The sequence below is a fragment of the Homalodisca vitripennis genome, chromosome 2 (assembly GCF_021130785.1).
Source record: "Homalodisca vitripennis isolate AUS2020 chromosome 2, UT_GWSS_2.1, whole genome shotgun sequence".
Lineage (NCBI taxonomy): Eukaryota > Metazoa > Arthropoda > Insecta > Hemiptera > Cicadellidae > Homalodisca > Homalodisca vitripennis.
Genome location: NC_060208.1, coordinates 181,701,179 through 181,720,437, shown reverse-complemented (window position 1 = coordinate 181,720,437; position 19,259 = coordinate 181,701,179). Strand labels below are relative to the sequence as shown.

General features: G+C 32.3%; 1 protein-coding gene across 3 annotated transcripts in view; it reads left to right on the top strand.

The window, feature by feature from the left end:
- LOC124355125 (3-hydroxy-3-methylglutaryl-coenzyme A reductase) overlaps positions 1-19,040 on the top strand; it is a 95,017-nt gene extending 75,977 nt beyond the window's left edge. For 2 of the 3 annotated variants that reach the window (XM_046806088.1, XM_046806089.1), the window contains exons 8-18: positions 2,100-2,207; positions 2,385-2,533; positions 5,251-5,567; positions 5,818-6,012; positions 6,265-6,506; positions 6,737-6,914; positions 8,555-8,661; positions 9,717-9,921; positions 10,739-10,910; positions 13,387-13,525; positions 15,152-19,040. In XM_046806088.1, the coding sequence (XP_046662044.1) occupies positions 2,100-2,207; positions 2,385-2,533; positions 5,251-5,567; positions 5,818-6,012; positions 6,265-6,506; positions 6,737-6,914; positions 8,555-8,661; positions 9,717-9,921; positions 10,739-10,910; positions 13,387-13,525; positions 15,152-15,221 (1,882 nt within the window). In that variant the 3' untranslated portion in view covers positions 15,222-19,040. Of the gene's footprint in view, positions 1-2,099; positions 2,208-2,384; positions 2,534-5,250; positions 5,568-5,817; positions 6,013-6,264; positions 6,507-6,736; positions 6,915-8,554; positions 8,662-9,571; positions 9,681-9,716; positions 9,922-10,738; positions 10,911-13,386; positions 13,526-15,151 lie in introns of those variants that run through there. The other variant, XM_046806090.1, reaches the window with a different exon arrangement.
- The last annotated feature ends 219 nt before the right edge of the window (positions 19,041-19,259 follow it).

Here is a 19,259-nt window from a genome sequence, read left to right as displayed (position 1 = left end):
GAAAAGTTTTTCAATTTTATATTTAATATGGCTATAACAATGGATAATTTCTGGACTTTTTTAAATGTCGTCATATTTTTCAATAATAATGTCAAAAAACAGTAATATTCTTTTCTTGCGTTAAACGTCAAAGTTTAACAAGAAAAGTCTGTAGACCTTGCAAATTTGCACAAAAACTTATTTCAATATGGTTTTTCATTGTTTCTCTGTGTACCACAAGAGCTACCTAAAAAATTAAGCAATTAAGGAATCAAGTTTAACACACAACCAAGACAGGCAAACAATAAAAACACAATAAGGAAATGCATAGCACTGTATACCCCATCGGGCGCACAACAGTGTACAAAAGCCTGGTGTGTACCCGATCAGGTACACATCATCGTGAACGTATTAAAAGTTTTATAATATAATTATTAAAAACAAAATTCATTGGTAGGTTTGAAGCACCAAAAAAATAAACTAATATGATACCAACGAATTATTAAAATTAATTTTGATAACGTTAGTCAACATTAGTTGGGGCGTCCACACTCAACTTCTGCCTCTGTTAGTATTTAACAATCATACAATTGCTATCACAATTAAGTTTTTGTTTTGCTTCTAAGTTCTGATCTTCTACACTTAATCATTAGGTTCTGTAGGCCAGAATTAGGTTCTGAAACACATCTTATGGAACACCAAATTGAGATTCACCATAATGTTAGCTATGTAGGCACTAGACTAAATTATGTATATATATATATATATACATAATTTAACAATATTGTGAATATATATATATATATATATGACTGGTAATTAAAACTTCTATCCATTCATAGCAGTAAATTCTGCGAACATTCTAGTAATAGGAAAATTTGAAATAGGCAAATGTTCACCTAAACCTACATTTCAGAAACTTCAGTCAGTTCATAGCAGTATATAGTATGCTAGGTCTAAATTCCAGAATTAATAAAAGTTTAAATAAACTTCAAAACTCACTTAAGCAATAGACTATATAAAAATATCATGACATTACTAAAACAGACAAAGGTGCATAGACAATACACTCTCGTTGAAACATTGGGTGGATTGAGTACACAACAGACTTTATGTACAAAGTGATAGAAGCCTTGTACCACAACATTAAGGCTTGATGAATTTAACAAACCACATGTAATGAGAACGGTCAGGTGCATAAAGACTCAACAAGCAGGCTCAGGGTATTCCAAAAGTCATCAAATGCTGCAATATAGAGTGTGTGAACCATTGTACAATGTGCCTATGATGTACGGTGATCGTTCCCATGATCTGTTTATTTGTTTGTGAGGGTGAACTGTTATGATAATTAGTATCTGACATTGGTAAAGGAAATGATTTTTTACAGTTTTTCTTTAATAATACCTAGCACCACACAGTTTTACACCTCTGGGATTAACAACATTCACTCATATTTTATTTTATACCAATTGTATCAACCCTGGAACAACATGTACTGATGCTTGGCAGTGTTGATACCATACACCGCATTAAATCTTACAATCCGAGCTCTGATTCCATGGCAAGTGGTTGTGTGTTACCAGAGTTTTATTAGAAAGTCTAGTTCATATTCAATCTAATCTAGGATTTTCAGAGGACTTTATCGACCTTATTACAGTGAAAAGAGCAATTGAGATAGTGTACAATTGAAAAAACAGAAATTGAGTATTCTGTTTGGTACAATTTGGCACTAACTTTAATTTGTATTTCTTGCTTGTCATTGCATTATGCTCTAGTTCTCTTTGTATACTGTAATAATTTTTTGTTAAAGAATTTTTAAAGTCAGAATTTAATGAAGGCATCATGAAGGTGTTATATTCATAGTCAGGTAAATTGTACTTTTTTGTAAATAACGTGTGATTGAACATTGAGCTTAGTTTTAATTACCTCCACATGCAGTGTTGAGTTGGAATGAGGTTGGCACAAGCATGCTGTTGCTATTATATAATTATTTATGAATTATGTATGAATTATTTATAATTATGTATGAATCATTTTACAATAACTATGTATAATTATGTATATAACTTAGGTATAACTATGTAAATATGTAAAATTATTCACGCTGTTCATGTTTGCAGTCGGTGGGCGCTACGAAGTGTGAGTGAGGAGAGCACAGTGCTGCCTCTGGTGGCAGACAATATCAGCTCCAATAGAACCGAGGACGTCATCCAAGGACAATTTATCAGGTACCACATACAGGGGCTTGGTTAGAAAGGATGTAATAATTATCTCCTAAACCAAAATTTTTAATATGTCAAAAAGAACTTCTGGACCTCAACTATAGTAGAGTTACTTGCTTTCCTAACTCCCCAATAAATATCATAAAATATTAACATACGTTTGTTGATTGTCCATGTCTGTAGGTGGGTGACTGGCAGTGCCGATCATATTGTCATCCTGATCCTCCTTCTGGCTCTCACAGTCAAATTCATATTTTTTGAAGACAAAGAAGAACTGACGGAACAGATACTCATGTCCTCTGCAACTAGCAAGCAAGAGCGACACAATGAATGTGAGTTCTTATTCTGTGTTTTGCTATGCATGAGTGAACTTAATAGTTGAATTTGTTTAAGTTGTATTTTAAGTATATAAACTGCTCTTTAAATTGTAATATTTTGTTATGTTGGTAAGGAGGACAAAGTCTTACTTTAATATCATGGATTATGGGTAGTATGTTGTAAAGAGCAATAAGTTTCTTGCAACATGGAATATTTTAAATGAAAATGTGTTTTAAAAATTACCAAAAGGGGAAGAGGAGAAGATCGTTGTGATGATTCAATTACTAACTATGAACTTTATTATATGTTTTGATGAATTAAATTTGTATTTCCACACATTTTATCTTTTGATAAAGATTTATTATGTTTTAGGTTATGGTATTCACCTAGTTAAAGATTTAAAAACAAAAAGTGTACTCTATTTTATAAAATCCTGTTGTAATTTGAAAAATGTACTGTATAAAGGCTGTAACAGAACATCTCGAACTGGTATGTTAATCCATTAACCCTTTGGCCGCTAAGAATTTTTTGACATGTTAACCTTAAAGTGCTAAGGTTTTTGTCGTATTTTATCCCAAAAGTGCAAAGCTTAAAATGGTGAATTTGCAGTTTTCATAAAAAAAAATCTTAAGTTCCTCATATTTCAACTAATTTCATTAATTTTTGTTTTGTTTTGTAATATAATATATGTAAATAAAATAAATATGTGTTTAAAAAAATAAAATATATTATAACAATTTTTCAAAATGTGTATAAAACATTTTGAAAAATACAAAATTATGTAAACAAATAAATAAATAAAACAATTTTCTTTTATTTATTTATTTTTGTCCAACTTTGACACAGAAAAACATAATTAAAATTACCTTTAATTTTTTAAACTATATTTTCACCTAAAATTACATGTTGTTTTGAGTACTTACTGAAATTATCATCCAAAAATATAGTTTTTTACTTATGTAATTAAAAATAAACAAAAAACACCCTCGTGTAACACTCAGTGTCAAGAAACTGGATCAGTATAAAAAAACGTTTAAAATATTCAATGGGTCTTGAATATTGGGGAGGGCAATGTTTTGGTCCATTTAGTTCTGAATATTGGAACTGGTGAGGGTATCCTTCATCGTCCTCTTCCTCAACCTCGTCCCAGCTGCTGCTATCCTCTGCATTTTGCTGAGAAACAATGTTAGGCCTACCGCTTCCCAAACATATTCTGTTACCCATAGGCCTACGCCTTACCATACCACCTCTTATACCTCTACCACCAGAAGGCCTAGTTGGCTAGTCGGTTGTGTAGGCCTTCCACTAAGTCTGATGATAGGCTTAAGTCAGGACAATCATTTCGGATGTCAGGAAAAAGTCCAGCCCTCTTACCTGTTGATGGGCCAGGAATTTCAGGATCAAATGTGGGATCTTCATCTGTATCATCCACAAAATCAAAAGATAAAGGTTCTTCAGAAGAGGATTGGTCATCAGTTTCATTGTCATCGCTATTATCTAAATGGATGTTCAGCCCCGATTCTCTAGCAAAATCTAGAAGATAATGTGTTCTCACTAACTGGGGATTTAGATTGATTTTGATCACCCATAATTCACAAAATCTATAAAACACCAACTATAAAATAAAACTTGCTCATAAACAATGTCTCATAACCATACAAACAAGAAACAATAAACATCAGAACAAACATAACAATAACAGCTGTCAGCTGTCTGCTCCAACTGCGCAGAACACACAACACTCTGTGCTATCTAGATCACAGCTGTTTTTGTGTTAGTGTACTATAAAAAAAACAGCAAATATAAGTGTTATTATTTTTAAGGAAAAGTACACTTATATACTTGTCATTTACGGTAATCGGTGTGTAAATAGCGTAGTAGTTAGTGCTGAAAAAACAATTTGCAACAACACAATATCGTTCCATAGCATTTTTTGGAACAAAGGCTAACTTACCAATAACAAAAAAGAATAAGAATACCAAAAAACAATATATGATTGCATAGCAGCCAAAGGGTTAAGGTCCATTGAAAACTTGGCCCTCTTCAAAGTCGTAATTATTTATATTTAGATGTTTTACAGTTACTTTACTGGAGAAAAATTTAACTCTCCAACTGCCATTCAACTTATATCCGTTGTTTATTTTTGTCCCTTAAATGCCAATTAGCAGATGTCCTTTCATTTGGACTGCCCAATATTAAACACTGCACCACTTAAAAATCCATGTTGCTAACTAATCCAGATGATTATGAACTGAATGTTTTTATATTATTTTTGTAACCAAGTTATCTGTATCTAAAGATTTGTTCATATGTCATCTGTTCATTATGAATTAATAAGTGTAATTTAATTGGTTCTGGCTGATTTAGTGCATTATAAAAAATGTTCATAACAATATTGTGGTGTGAATTTTTTCCCATTATGTTTTGTGTCATTTTCTCTAGTGAATGTGCAGTAACATTATTATTTTAAAAGATGTTTTTAAAATATATCACTTAATAGACCATTTCTTCAAGGTTGTTGTTTCCAATAATAACACCATGAAGGCCAGTATTTCAATCAATATTTTAGTATGGTGGTATAACCAATAATTTTAATTTAAACTTAATTTCAAGTTTAAATGCTTTGATACTGACCAGTACAGTGTCTAATGTTGTCACACTCACCGCACAATGCTCTTGGTTGTTGATTTCTGTAAATTGTGATCGGTAATGTAAAACGGTATATTTGCAGGCACAGGGGCTGTGGACGGGTTACGAAACCAGATCAGTCACCTTAATGCTTTTGCTGCTGGTGTTCAAGAAGAGGTGACACTACGGGAACAGAGTGTGCAAACCACTGGTGTGTCCTCTGCACCACACGACAAGGCTTGCCAGACAGAGGTGGAGAGTGGGGGGCCGGCGGGTCGTGCGGATAAACCTGTACAGACAGATGGTAGTGTGGAGCAAGTCCCACGATATGACAGGGCAGTGCAGACTGGTGACCTCCAGGAGGAAGAGGAGGTCCACCCTAGACCTCTCGAGGAGTGTGTGGCTATTTACAAGGAAAAGGTATAGTTAATAAAGACTTTACACTCTCAAAAAATTTTTAATTATAAAAATACTTAGTCGTATAACATGAGAAATTAAATATTTTAATTTTCTATTTTAATGTATTAGTAAGTATACTTGTAATCTGTATAAAAAATTGTAAAATTCTGAGTTTTTGTTTTAATTACATGAGGCAGGTTATAAAAGTCAAATATGTTTATGATACTTAAACTACAGAAACAACAGTTTTATAATGTCCTCTTGGTGGCAGGGTTCAGCCGGATCTCTGTGTGATGCCGAAGTGAGGGCACTGGTCAGAGCCAGTTATATCCCCACTTACCAGATAGAGAAGGCGGTGGATGACCCCGAGCGGGGGGTTGGCATCCGACGGCAAATAGTGGGACAGTCTGGTGACTTCACAGATGCCCTCACACAACTACCCTACCGCAACTATGACTACTCCAAGGTAATGTTGTTCTTTAATAATTTTGTATAACAATCTAGGGATTCACGAATTTTTTAAATCCATTAATGACCTTTTTAGATTAGTAAAATGTGCTTATTTTTAACATTGTTTACTATGTTCAAGAAATGGTTAAAAACAATGTAATTAGTACTTGATGTACTAACTACAATGTACCAACTACATGGAATAGTTTCAATTACTACCTATCTCTAGATTGTTCAAGGACTTGAATGTATCTTTTATAATGTTTAGGTGCTGGGAGCCTGCTGTGAGAACGTAATAGGCTACGTGCCAGTGCCGGTGGGTATTGCTGGGCCCCTATTGCTGGATGGCAGACTGGTACAAGTGCCCCTGGCCACGACAGAGGGCTGTTTAGTAGCTTCCACCAATCGAGGGACCCGGGCTCTTCTGCATTGTGGGGTCAGCAGCAGAGTGGTGGCGGATGGCATGACCCGCGGTCCTGTTGTCCGGTTCCCCTCTATGACTAGAGCCAGGTACGAAAACACTCTTGTTGAGGATCAGTAACTGAGATCCTAGTGACCTTAGGATCTGGAATGATTGTTGGCTGGCATTGTGAAAATATGAAGTATTGATAATTTTTATATGTCTTATTATTTAGAATGTTACTAAAATGTTTACAGTGGTATCCTTTAATATAATTTCTAAATAAACTTTTATTGTGTGCTAAATATAAACCTCAAACTAGTGTCTTTTTTTAATACAGTGAAGCCATGCTGTGGATGCAGTCGCCTGAGAACTTCCAGACGATGAAAGATAGTTTCGACTCGACCAGCCGGTATGCTCGGCTAACCAAACTGCATGTTCGGATTGCCGGCCGGCTGCTGTTCATCCGTTTTGTGGCTACCACTGGTGACGCTATGGGCATGAACATGCTCTCCAAGGTACTACTGGATACCATTCTGTTTTAGTTACAGAATTAATGAGCTTAAACAAGGCAATGATTGTTCTAAAAACAGATTCAAAACAGAATCTGAACATAAAGTTAGCCAAAGTCAATTATAGTACCAATATATAATCGCAAGCTTAGCATTTCGTAATTAATCGTAATTAATAATTTAAATTCTAATTTTATCACAAGAAACTAATATTCTATATTCATGCGAAGTTTATTTGCCACAACCCAGGCTTGCAATGATACGTTTATATACATTACATTTTATGACTGTTATAATTTATATATATATATATATATTATTATTAGTTATAAAACATTTCTGACATGCTATTTTAAACCATAAACAAAGATGTTTGAGGCTGGCATAGTTGTGAAATCTTGTGTTTGGCAAAAATTGCTGCACAAGATTCAATGAATGTGCTGCCACGTTATCATGGTGAAGAAGCCAATCACCGCATGACCAGTCAGAAACACGGTAGTTTTCTTCTCACGGCATCATGCAATCTTTTCTAGACTGTAACACAATATTAGTTGTTGACCATGTGACCTTTTGGAGTAAATTCGTAATGTAAAACATCAAACATCTTCACAATAGAAAAAAATAATCAGCATTGACTTGACATGGCTACGACTTTGACATGCTCTTTCCAGCCGTTGCTTGCCTGAACTCTTCGACTGTGAAGATTGGTGTGTAGTTTCAGTATCGTAACCGTAAACCCATGACTCATCACCAGTAATAATCTTCTTAAGGACATCATCACTGACCGTTTTCAAGTTGTCCAAAACGTTTTCACAGCAAATGTCTTTCTGCTGGGTTGTGAGCAATTTCAGAATGAAATTCGTTCACACGTAAGTCTTTTCCAAAATCTTACTCAACATTTTCAAACCAGTAGTTTTTTGTATTCCGAGATCATTTTCTAGTTTACGAACAGTCAATCAACAATCACCTTCAATTGCACACACTCGATATTTTCTGAGTTGTCAGTGAAGGTCAGCCAGAACGAGTGGTCAATGTCAACAGATATGTGGCAATTTTTATACCACCTGTGCCATTCTTTTTTCTTTGTTGTAGCCCATACTTTCATCCCCAAAGGCCTTCTGTATTGTTTCAATTGTTTCCGCACAACTCTTGCTGAGATTGAAGCAAAACCTGATGGTTTAGTTGGGGTAGGTCTGGGAGGACGGATGGAGTGCTAATAAGTGTATTCTTATTATATTTTTAAAGATACCTTTGTTACATAATTTTATTTTTCAAATTTAGCAGTTTTATGTGACTTAAGAAGTATTATTGTATTAGGGTTAATTGTAAGACAGGACCTTATGGCCCTAATTTGCGCTTTGTACAGTATAAAGTCATTTGTCTTGTCTAATGATTGAGTCTTCTATTAAAATTAGGGAACATTATATAGCGACCGTTTATTATGATTGTTTTGTTGTAACTATTCTATATAGTAATTTATTGTACATGTGGTATAGAAGTTATTGATTCTTTTAGTGGCAAATTAGAAAAAGGAAAAATAAATCAGGCTTGATTTATTCCCTAACACTTGTTCTATCCCTAAAATGTTTTAAAATAAGATATTTTTTTGTTTATGAGTAAATTACTAAACCAAAATTTTATTGCAGGGGACTGAGATGTCACTGAAGACTGTTCAACAGCATTTCTCAGACATGGAGGTACTCAGCCTAAGCGGAAACTTCTGCTCTGACAAGAAACCAGCTGCTGTCAATTGGTAATATACTGGTTCTTCATAGAATTAATTTATAAAAAGAAAAAATATTAATAAAATCCCTAAGTTTACTCAAAGTAATTATAAAAATTATTCATTGTTTAGCAAAAATTGCTAAATTTGAAACTAAAAATACTTAGGCTATAGATTTTAAGACTTTGTATAAATAATTTATTCAGCAAAGTAAATTACTGTATCTGAATAGTTAAAGTGTACAGCAGAGTTATATGAGTTCCCTAAATTACTATTTTAAACTGTGAAATGGAGAGTAACTCCATTGTGTAGTGAGTGCTCTCATATCAATACCTAACATTGGTTTAAAATCCACTTTGTAGTGTAGATCTTGTAAGGAAACCCTATCCTTAAATGTGTTTACAGTACTAAAAGTTCTAAAAATTAGCAATTGTTCTTGGGTTTTATATATATATTTTTAATCATCCAATAATAATTAAATAAAGACCAGTCAGACAAAAAGTGTTGTTGGCAAATTTTAGTGTTAATAAGGTGTGATAATAACATCAGAGAGGTTACATGTAAGAAACACAAGTCGTACACGTGTGGTATTGTATAACATACAGCAAGGAAATTATTGGCTCAGCTTCTGTGATATTTATTGCAGTAACGAAGGCAGAGGCAAGTCAGTGGTGTGTGAGGCGGTGGTACCCGGCCACATTGTGACCTCAGTACTCAAGACCTCAGTTCCAGCGTTGATTGATGTCAACATCAGTAAAAACATGATTGGCTCAGCCTCTGATATTTATTGCAGGATTGAAGGTAGAGGCAAGTCAGTGGTGTGTGAGGCGGTGGTACCCGGCCACATTCTGACCTCAGTACTCAAGACCTCAGTTCCAGCGTTAATTGATGTCAACATCACTAAAAACATGATTGGCTCAGCCTCTGATATTTATTGCAGGATTGAAGGCAGAGGGAAGTCGGTGGTGTGTGAGGCGGTGGTACCCGGCCACATTGTGACATCAGTACTCAAGACCTCAGTTAGCGTTAATTGATGTCAACATCACTAAAAACATGATTGGCTCAGCCTCTGATATTTATTGCAGGATTGAAGGCAGAGGGAAGTCGGTGGTGTGTGAGGCGGTGGTACCCGGCCACATTGTGACCTCAGTACTCAAGACCTCAGTTCCAGCGTTGATTGATGTCAACATCAGTAAAAACATGATTGGCTCGGCTGTTGCCGGAAGTATAGGAGGCTTTAACGCTCATGCAGCTAACATTGTCACTGCCATCTTCATCGCCACTGGTCAGGTATGATAATTAATTGTTTTCAATGTTCCATTTTAACTAACATATTGATAAAATTTAGCTTTCCTATATCTTGCTTGAAAAAGACTAGAAAGATTACTTTAGTAAACATATATATTTCTATGTATAACAAAATTATGGGCATATAATTTTTCAAATATTTTAATAATAAATTGCAGACGGTAATTTATTTTACTATAAATTATAATATGGTATTGATTGTAATAATTAAAAATATTTATAGAGCTAATGATTACAGTGTCTTTTATTCAAATTGTATTTGAAGTATTATGCTAAGTTTTAGCTAATAATGAAAAATTATTAAAAACAAACATTTTTAATAGGTATAAACAACGAACTCTAGAATGTTATTTATTCACGTATACAATTTATCTGTAGTTAATATGTTGCTGTCACATGTTTATATTTAATATCAAATGTGGTAAATAACCTAACTTTTTATGGAACTTAAGTGTTCAAATCTGACTTATGCAATAAGGAAAGTTCCATCAAAATCAGGAAAATTCATATGAAAGTATTTCATAAGCTCAACGATATGAACACTTTTATAACACCTGATGTAATAAAATAATATTAGGCTTTCTTCCACTTTTGCCCATATTAAAAAATGTGTTTTTTAAACCAGTAAAACCTTTTTTGTAAGATTCAAAAGACACAACACATTTTAATGTCCTCTTTCAAATGTGATGCATTTTTAGACAGTGATGATGTTGACAGAGGAAGTTTCAGTTCTATTCAAATACCATTATTTGGTTTTTATGATTTTTTGAACAATATAAGTGTAGTATTCTATCAACAGGACCCTGCCCAAGTGGTATCGAGTAGCAACTGCATGACGCTGATGGAGCCGTGGGGAGAAGGCGAAGATCTGTACATCTCGTGTACGATGCCATCGATAGAGATTGGTACAGTGGGGGGTGGAACTCAGCTGCCAGCTCAAGCCGCATGTCTGGACATGTTGGGTGTCAAAGGTCAGTTTTTTATTGACATTTTAGCATTTTTTTTGTAATATTTTAAAATACCAGATGTATTATATAGAGATTTGATTTAAACGAATCCTAAAAACATAAGAGACCAAAGACCAATATGTGCACTTAATTTCCTAGTAAAATTTCTTTGATTTGATTCTCTTTACACAATTTTTGTTTTAAAATCCAGGATTTTAGTGTAAATCCTTCATGGTTTGGTACTTTAGGAAACAGACCTGGGTGAAAATTAGGTTTTATAGGATTGATTCAATGTGAATGTTGATTTAAGCTTCATTTCACCTTCCACATAGTAAAGTATCTGAAATCAGATACTGTCACAGACTTGACGTCTGGAATTGATCAATTTTGCATCTGATGAGACAAAGAGAATTCCTCTTCATCTAGATTACACTTGATTTTGTAGTTTATGTGGAGCTTTTCCTTCACTGACTTTTGTTTCTGATCTCTTTAGATTGATACTGACTCCAGATTCTAGGAGTGAAGTCTGTGACTGCATCAGATTTCAGATGCTGTAATTAGTGGAAGGTGAAATGGAGCTTAATTCATAGAGCTTACATGGTTACTTTTCAACGTAATTGCCATTTAAATTCAGATGTTTGTCATATCTGGGAACAAGCTTTCCAATAAATTTCTAATAGAAAATTGCTACTAGAGACTTAAGATGGGTTTCCACAGCGTTTCAAAGTGCATCGTCAAATCTGAAGCTCTGCCCTCCTAGCCTAACAGATGGAAGTCTCGGTGCTAGGTTAGGATTGTAGGATAGAAGATAAAAAATGTCCTTTGAAATCTATCAAGAAGCCTTTTCGTCTGAGCAGCACTGTGAGAACAGCCATTGTCGTGAATAAGGACAATTCTAGAAGTGAGCATTTTACTTCTTTTGTTTTCAATGGCATCGTAGTATTTCACAGTAGCCTTCTGCATTGGTTGTGGCCTCTGGCTGTAAGAATTCCACAAGCACAACACCTTTATGGTACCAAAACATGGTACCCATGGTCTTTTGGTTGTTGAAGGTTTTTTAAATTTTTTGGGTTTGTTTGATGTATTTGAATGCAGCTATTTTTGTATCTGTTTTTTAGTTTCATAAAGAACCTAAGTCTTGTCCCATTTTTTCAAAAATTCTTCACCATCAGCTTCATAACTGTTAAGAAACGATGATGCTGCTTCCATTCGTTGATAAGATCATTGGAGATCTTTGGAATATATCCAGTGAAATTTTCTTGTAGCTTTAGTATTTCGTTATGATAGTGTAGAAGGCTGATCTTGAAATTTCAGGAAATTTAATAGACAAGTTACTGATGGTAAACCTCTGCTTGCATTTAACTCTTTCATAAGTTCGTTCAATGAGGTTTTTTTGTAACAGACATGCGTCCTTGGCCTCCTTTGTAATGAATATGAACTTATCCATCTGTAAATTCTCTGCACCACTCACACACTACACCATCACTCAAAGTTTTCATCATATATACTCAGGAAATTCTTCAAGAAATTTGTGCTCTGTTTAACTCTTTCACTTGCAATAATTGAGTAACACTTCGCTCAAGGCATTTTAACTAAACTTGTAATGCTTGTATTTTTGTCAGAGACTTGACAATGAATGAGGTGTTAGAGGAAGAGGTGCGCAGTTGACTACTGCTCATTGTTGTATCATACCATTTGACTGGCTGTGTCATAGCATGATTGGAGTTAAAATAAGACAGATACAGTACATTGTCAATGTTGTTTTAGCGCAGACTGCCATTGGATTGGAATAGAAATATTCACAGTTAGAAGAATCACATCATTTATACACTGAAATATGAGTTTCTAAATTTCTTCTGTATTCTTACTAATAAATAGTTGAAATACTTAAAATTATACCACTATTGTGCAATTACATAACATTTTAATGTTACAGTTAGTAAATTAGATTATATAAATGTTAAGAATATTTGAACTTGTAAAAGAAACTTGCAAAATGTAACCTAGTATTCAACTTGTTAGTGTGAAATGTACATTAGGTAATATAAAAATCTTGGTTTACATGTCTTTAATAATCTGCTATTTATATACATTCTTCAACTTTAGTAGTATTTAAAAAGGTTAAGTACAATAAAAGTTGGTTTTAAATTTATTTGTGAAATTTTTGAGTGTGTACTCAATCACAGATGCAAATTTAAAATTACATTTCCTTTGGTAAAATTCATCAGACTTTTTGGAAATAATTCCAAATACATTTTTTAGTTGAATAATAACTCAAATGGAATTTTTAATTCAAAATATTCAGCTAGATTTTGTGAAAGTAGGATCTTTCTTTGATCTTCTTTGATCACCTTAATCTTTGACTATTATTTAATTTTTCTTCTGATTACTAAGAGGTCAGTTTTAGATTATTTAGGCAGTTTAATTTTCTCCTATTGCAATGTAGTATTCAGGATGTGTGCAGTGAATATTGTGAGGAGTAATAAATCCACTGTTTCAGGACCCAATGAAAACTGTCCAGGGGAAAATGCCAACATGTTGGCCAGGATTGTGTGTGGAACTGTACTGGCAGGTGAATTGTCTCTCATGTCAGCCCTAGCTGCTGGTCATCTCGTCCGAAGTCATCTCAGGCATAACAGGTGGGTTACTAGGCGATATGTGACAGCAAGGATGTATCTATCTATATTTTTTTAATTTGTGTAATTTTCAAATTGTTCATGATTTTTTTTTCAATTCCCAATTAAGGTTCTGACACACCCTGAGCCTATTTAATAATCAACTTATTGAATCTAATATATCTTGAAATGTTTCCTTGGCTGATCCATGAATGAGTCCTGTTTTTTTGTTTTTGTGTTCGGAAGTCCGATTCTATCCAAGTAATTTCATAGTCATACTTTTTGCTTTTATGCACAACCTAAGTTAACCGAATTTACAGAAAATATTATTTTATAATAAGAGGATTGCTAAAGTGTAAAAAATACAGTATGTCAACATGGAGTATTTGTATTTTGTAGTGTGCAACTTTTTTTTAGATAACCTATAGAAAATGCTTCAGGCAAATAGTAACTTTGTACAATCTTATAAATCAAATTGAAAAGTTCTGAGAAACATCACTAACATGTTTATGCAATTAATGATGCAGAGTAAAAGGAGGGAAATTGTATAGTCTTCATAAATGTTTATTTCCTAAAGATAAGCTAAAATTTTACATTGTATTTTAAGGAATTTGTAGAATTACAGGAAAGTGGCTTACAAGTAAATTTTTAACCTTTTTTCTAGATTCTAAAATGACCTCCATCAAATAAGCTATGTACCTTTTACTTATATTAAAAAAAGGTACTATTTGGATTACTAATAATAAGTGTTGTAAAATGGATTGTTCAAAATACAATTTAAACCACCTCTACCGTAAAATCTCGAAATAATGAATTAGGAAATTTAGTTAAATAATAAGTACATATTTAAATTGGCACTGTATACGTACGATAATTATCAATAATTCCTAAATTACAAGTACTGATAATGTGCTAGGTTAACTACACTGTTAACAACAACGACTAACGTGACACTCTTAAATTGAATAAGGCACATGCACACAATGTGGACCCTGAGGTGACACTGAGGTAGGCAGGCACTATGCTAGGGGGGCGGGGAAAGTATAAAGGCTTATACTTGGAATAGCTAGTTCCAGTAATTCGCTTGAATCTACTCTGTACTCCTCGCTACACCACACTTGAGCTTATCACAGTACTAATATCCATTTATACCAACATCAATAAATGCTTCCGTACCACTGTATAAAAAATATGGTCTTGGCTAAAATGTTTATGCATTGTATACAGATTTGACATGCAGATGTACTTAGTGAATACTCAGTTGTGTAAAAAAAGTAATTTTGGTCAAATTGCACTTTCATTTTTAAGATCTTCGCAAACTTTTTAAAGGCAAACTCAACGTTATCATTTTCAGTAAACGTTGTATGATCTTTATTTAATTTTCACTTCAATAAAGTAAGTTAAAGATTACAAAACTCCGCTTTGCACAAAAACTTTTTGAGTAGAATACTTAGTTTTGATTTAAGATAGAAATGCAATGGAATTATTATGTAATTAAACAATGTCCCCATGTAGAAATTTCAGAACCATCTTGTAACCTAGAAATTCAAAATACAATGTCTATGATACTAAGGGAGAATATGTTTGCAATAATTTTACACTATTAATTTGGTTTCAATAATCACAAGAATTGATCCCTTTATGTTCCAGGTCATCGACGAACACTGCACCTACAACGAGTAACTTTCACCCCTCTCGACCCTCCTGCACCTCCAGCTAACAGCTTTCACCACCAACCTTGCTTTTGTTTTACCGGTAATGTGTGCTATAAAAGCTCAAAATTAATCTGTATTTTGTGTTGTAAAAACCGTGTATATATGTATATAAACTAGTCGAGTATTTGATTCCCCTCAACTTTTTCTAAATGCCAACTTGATATAGTGTTAGGCGGTAAATAATATTTTTAGAGCCAACTGTTATAATAAAAAAACTAATTTGATCGTTTGAGTTAAAATGTACAGTATTGTTTTTATTTTAATTCTTCTTTTCTAGTGTATTTATTTACTTACTTCAAATTTTTCTAGTGGCTAAAGATCTTTTTTCTTCACTTTAGTGTATATGTTAGCTGAAAGTTTATAGGAGTGTTAAATTTCCATACTTATTGTTGTTTAAAGTTGTACTTTTTAATTAATTATTTAATAATAACAGTGAATTGTGATATTTATTGACTTGAGGATTTAGCTTAAATGATATGTATTATTATTATTGTATTATATGTTTATTTTTAATGTTTATGTATTCCTTTTGGAGAGGTGGGAGAAACAGGATACAACAGCTGTTTTTTTATTGATTCTTTTTGGTAAAATAATTTTAATCTACTGTACTTTAGCTTACCGTATTTGACTGATTTTGGAAACTAGTTACCATTTTACCTTTATTGTTTGTTTATTGATTATTACTCTCTTGATGAACAATAAACAAATTTCTAAGAAACTGACTTTTTTGATAATTATTTGTTCTATTACTAAATCAGTCTGTAAATAGTCAATATATTTCCTAACTGCTATAGTTTTTCTTAATATAATAGGTTATGTCTAGGTTGTATTATTTTTTATAGTGCTTTGGTGTAGGCAAAACTTATTATATTAAGAAAACAAAAAACGGTAAACCATCATTCATCAGTTCATTTGTAATATTCTGGATTACTCAAGTAGACTCAGGAAACTTGTAATATAATCCATATAGGTTATTATTTTATATATGCATACAATAAACCAATCTGAGTTTGTTAACCTGACTACCATTTAGTGTAAGACCAATGTTTTGGTTTGTTTACTGTTCCATTATGAATGAGAAATAACATGTTAGTGGTTAAGTCTTATATTGTTTTATTATAAAATGTTATTTCTCATTCATCGTGTAATAGTAAACAAAACAAAAAGTTGATGTTGCTGTAAATACTAGTTGGCTTAACAAATGAAACCAACTTGTATTAGTATATTTTAATGTTATAGAGTCAGAGTTTAATCAAGTTAATGCATTAAGAAGTTAATTGAAGGAATAGTTCAGACTTTTCACACCAAAAATTTTAGTATAACATATTTGTACACTTTTTATGCTTAATTTTTGTTGTCCTCAAAAACTACAAATGAAATAGTCAGTATGAAATTCTTCACTTTTTTTCCAAGCGAACTATGTTTTTTTATGTACATAATACAAAGTGTATTAGAAAAATCAAATTTTAAAAAAATTTTTCTTTACACAAATTTTACAATAACTTGATATCAGATATTTGATAAATTTGAATCGGATCTATGTTGTTTTATAGTTTATTCATTTGTTACATATTTTATGAATTTGTTATTATTCTCAATTGAATTCAGACATAACTTTAGCTCTGTTTGATTAGCCATTTCTTGTATCTTTTCACCGTGATATTATTCTTATTATTTTTTGCTTCATGTTGACAATAAGCCATGTATATTCTAGTGAATATTTTAGCTATATTTTTGTATCACATCTACTGTGATTTCAGTGTAGATGAGCTTAGATTTTCCAGTCACCAATTTTAAATACATAAATCTCTACGAATTTGTATTTTGTAAAAGATGAGACAATATATATAAAACTGCCAAAATTAGATTGTTTACTATTTATTATTAATCATAATATCATAATAGCATGCATATCACATCATAAAATAGAGTTTAATGAAAGCATTTGTAGAATACTAAACTCAGTTGCAATACAGATTTGGAAGTTTTTATATTTTGTGTCCAATGAGATGTTATTATCAGCACAGTTTATATTCATAGTAAGTCTTTTTGTGTAGGTTCTGATTGATTCATGTGAAATGAATTGGAGAGTATATTAATAGATTTTAATACCATAGTCACTCAAATGGTTTTTCTGGTTTTTCGACGTATTACTATTAGTATCATGCAGGTGTAGTAATAATATCAATATTATAGCGATTTCAGACACTAGTAAATAATTATATTTGTATAAAATGTTATCTATTTGGAAAGTATGATAACCTTGCATAGTGCAATGACATTTTTGTTTGTACACTACATCAAAATAAAAACAACAATGAAGGCAGAAAAAATCAATAATTTATTAATCTGGTATGATTAACTGTAACGTTTAAAATTATTCCACTCAAATCAAGAACTCAGTAGGTACGCCAAATAATTCAAAAGTGAAAGTTTACAACAGTTTAGCTATGTTCACTAACTAGATCAGTGTCACGTTATTTCTAGCCTGCGATTCTATAACACTAGATATGTGGATGTTTGGGTGATCAATAACTGTGCTGATAAAGTGATGGTAATTCACATTTTATTAACAAATAGTTATAAGATAGAAATTATCACTTTCACTAAATGAGAAGTACTTTGAAGAAGTTTTAGTTTTTATAATGAAACCTTTGTTGCAAGAAATCACAATTTCAATATACCAAAGACATCACTTTTTCCTCAATCATTGAATTTTTGTATGAACACTTTTAATTTTGTGGTTAGTTAATACATTCACTGCTAACATCTCTGATCAGAGATGAGCTGGACTCACTCGGGTACTGCCATCTCTGACCGGAGACCTTTGGCCCTTTATGCAATATACACTACAATTTTTTAGCATCCCTAATGTGTTATAATTTCTTTAGCAGTTAATGTGTTAAATGCTGTTATGTCCATATTCTTCTGTGTTTTTCAACTAGTTATTCAATTTATACAGAGTAATATGATTTGACTTTGTTTGAATATTCAAGAACTGTAAGTATACAAAAAAGAAGTTGTATGTTTTTAATTTGTGAATTTTGAACTTGTTTTTGAAAAATTATAAAACTTTTTTAGCCATTCATATTTATTCTGTATTTATTACTATATTAATAAGATAGCTATGGACGTTTTCACAATAATTAATTATTTTATTAATAACTTATTTAATAGTAGAAAATATCTATAACAATTGTGTTATTCTTTCAAACCACCACTTGTCAGTAATACAACTTTTTTAGATAATTTTAAAATTTTTAGTGTTTATTTTATTTTAAAAGGATAGGAAATCAGTAAGCTTACATTGATGAAGGCAATGATGTGTTATCTTAAATATTTGTAACTCTTGTAAATCATTCAAGCCATCTTAAGTTCTGAATTCCACTTTGGATTTTGTATTTTATTATCTTCCTATCCTTTAAAAAAATCTGGTGCTTCTGTATAATTAACTTTTCATATGGTAATAGTGTGCGAGTCGCATTGTGATTTTCTTGTATTTTCACTAAAACACGAATTATCATAAAAATTAACACAAAACACAATTGTGTTGTGTGTTAAGTAAACTGAAATTAAGACTCACTTTGTCTGTGGACTACTCTGTTTAGCCTCAGAAAGACTTGTTACTTTGAGACTAAAAATGTACTTACTGATCCAACTTAATTTTGCTATGTTCGGTGAGGTAGTGTAGTGATAGGTCAGTATTTATTTGTAAATAGGACATTAATGCTGTGGATCAGTTGCGATGTGTATCAGTAAGAGTCACATTTTCCAACAAAACCTGTATACATGCTGAATAAAGATCATACCATACTAAAGTAAAATGGCATAATTTATTGCTTTCCTTTTAGATGTCTAATTAGTATAAGTTTTAAAATATCACTTGCTAAAATAAGAATTTAATACTTTGATTGTCACAATAGGAACTTGTACTCATCATGTAATACAAGCGGATTCTGTCAAATGGTTCTCAAAATCCAGATGAAAGATTCTTTAAAAGGATTTTTCTGAACATTTTTCAGTACATACAAGGTAGGAGAATG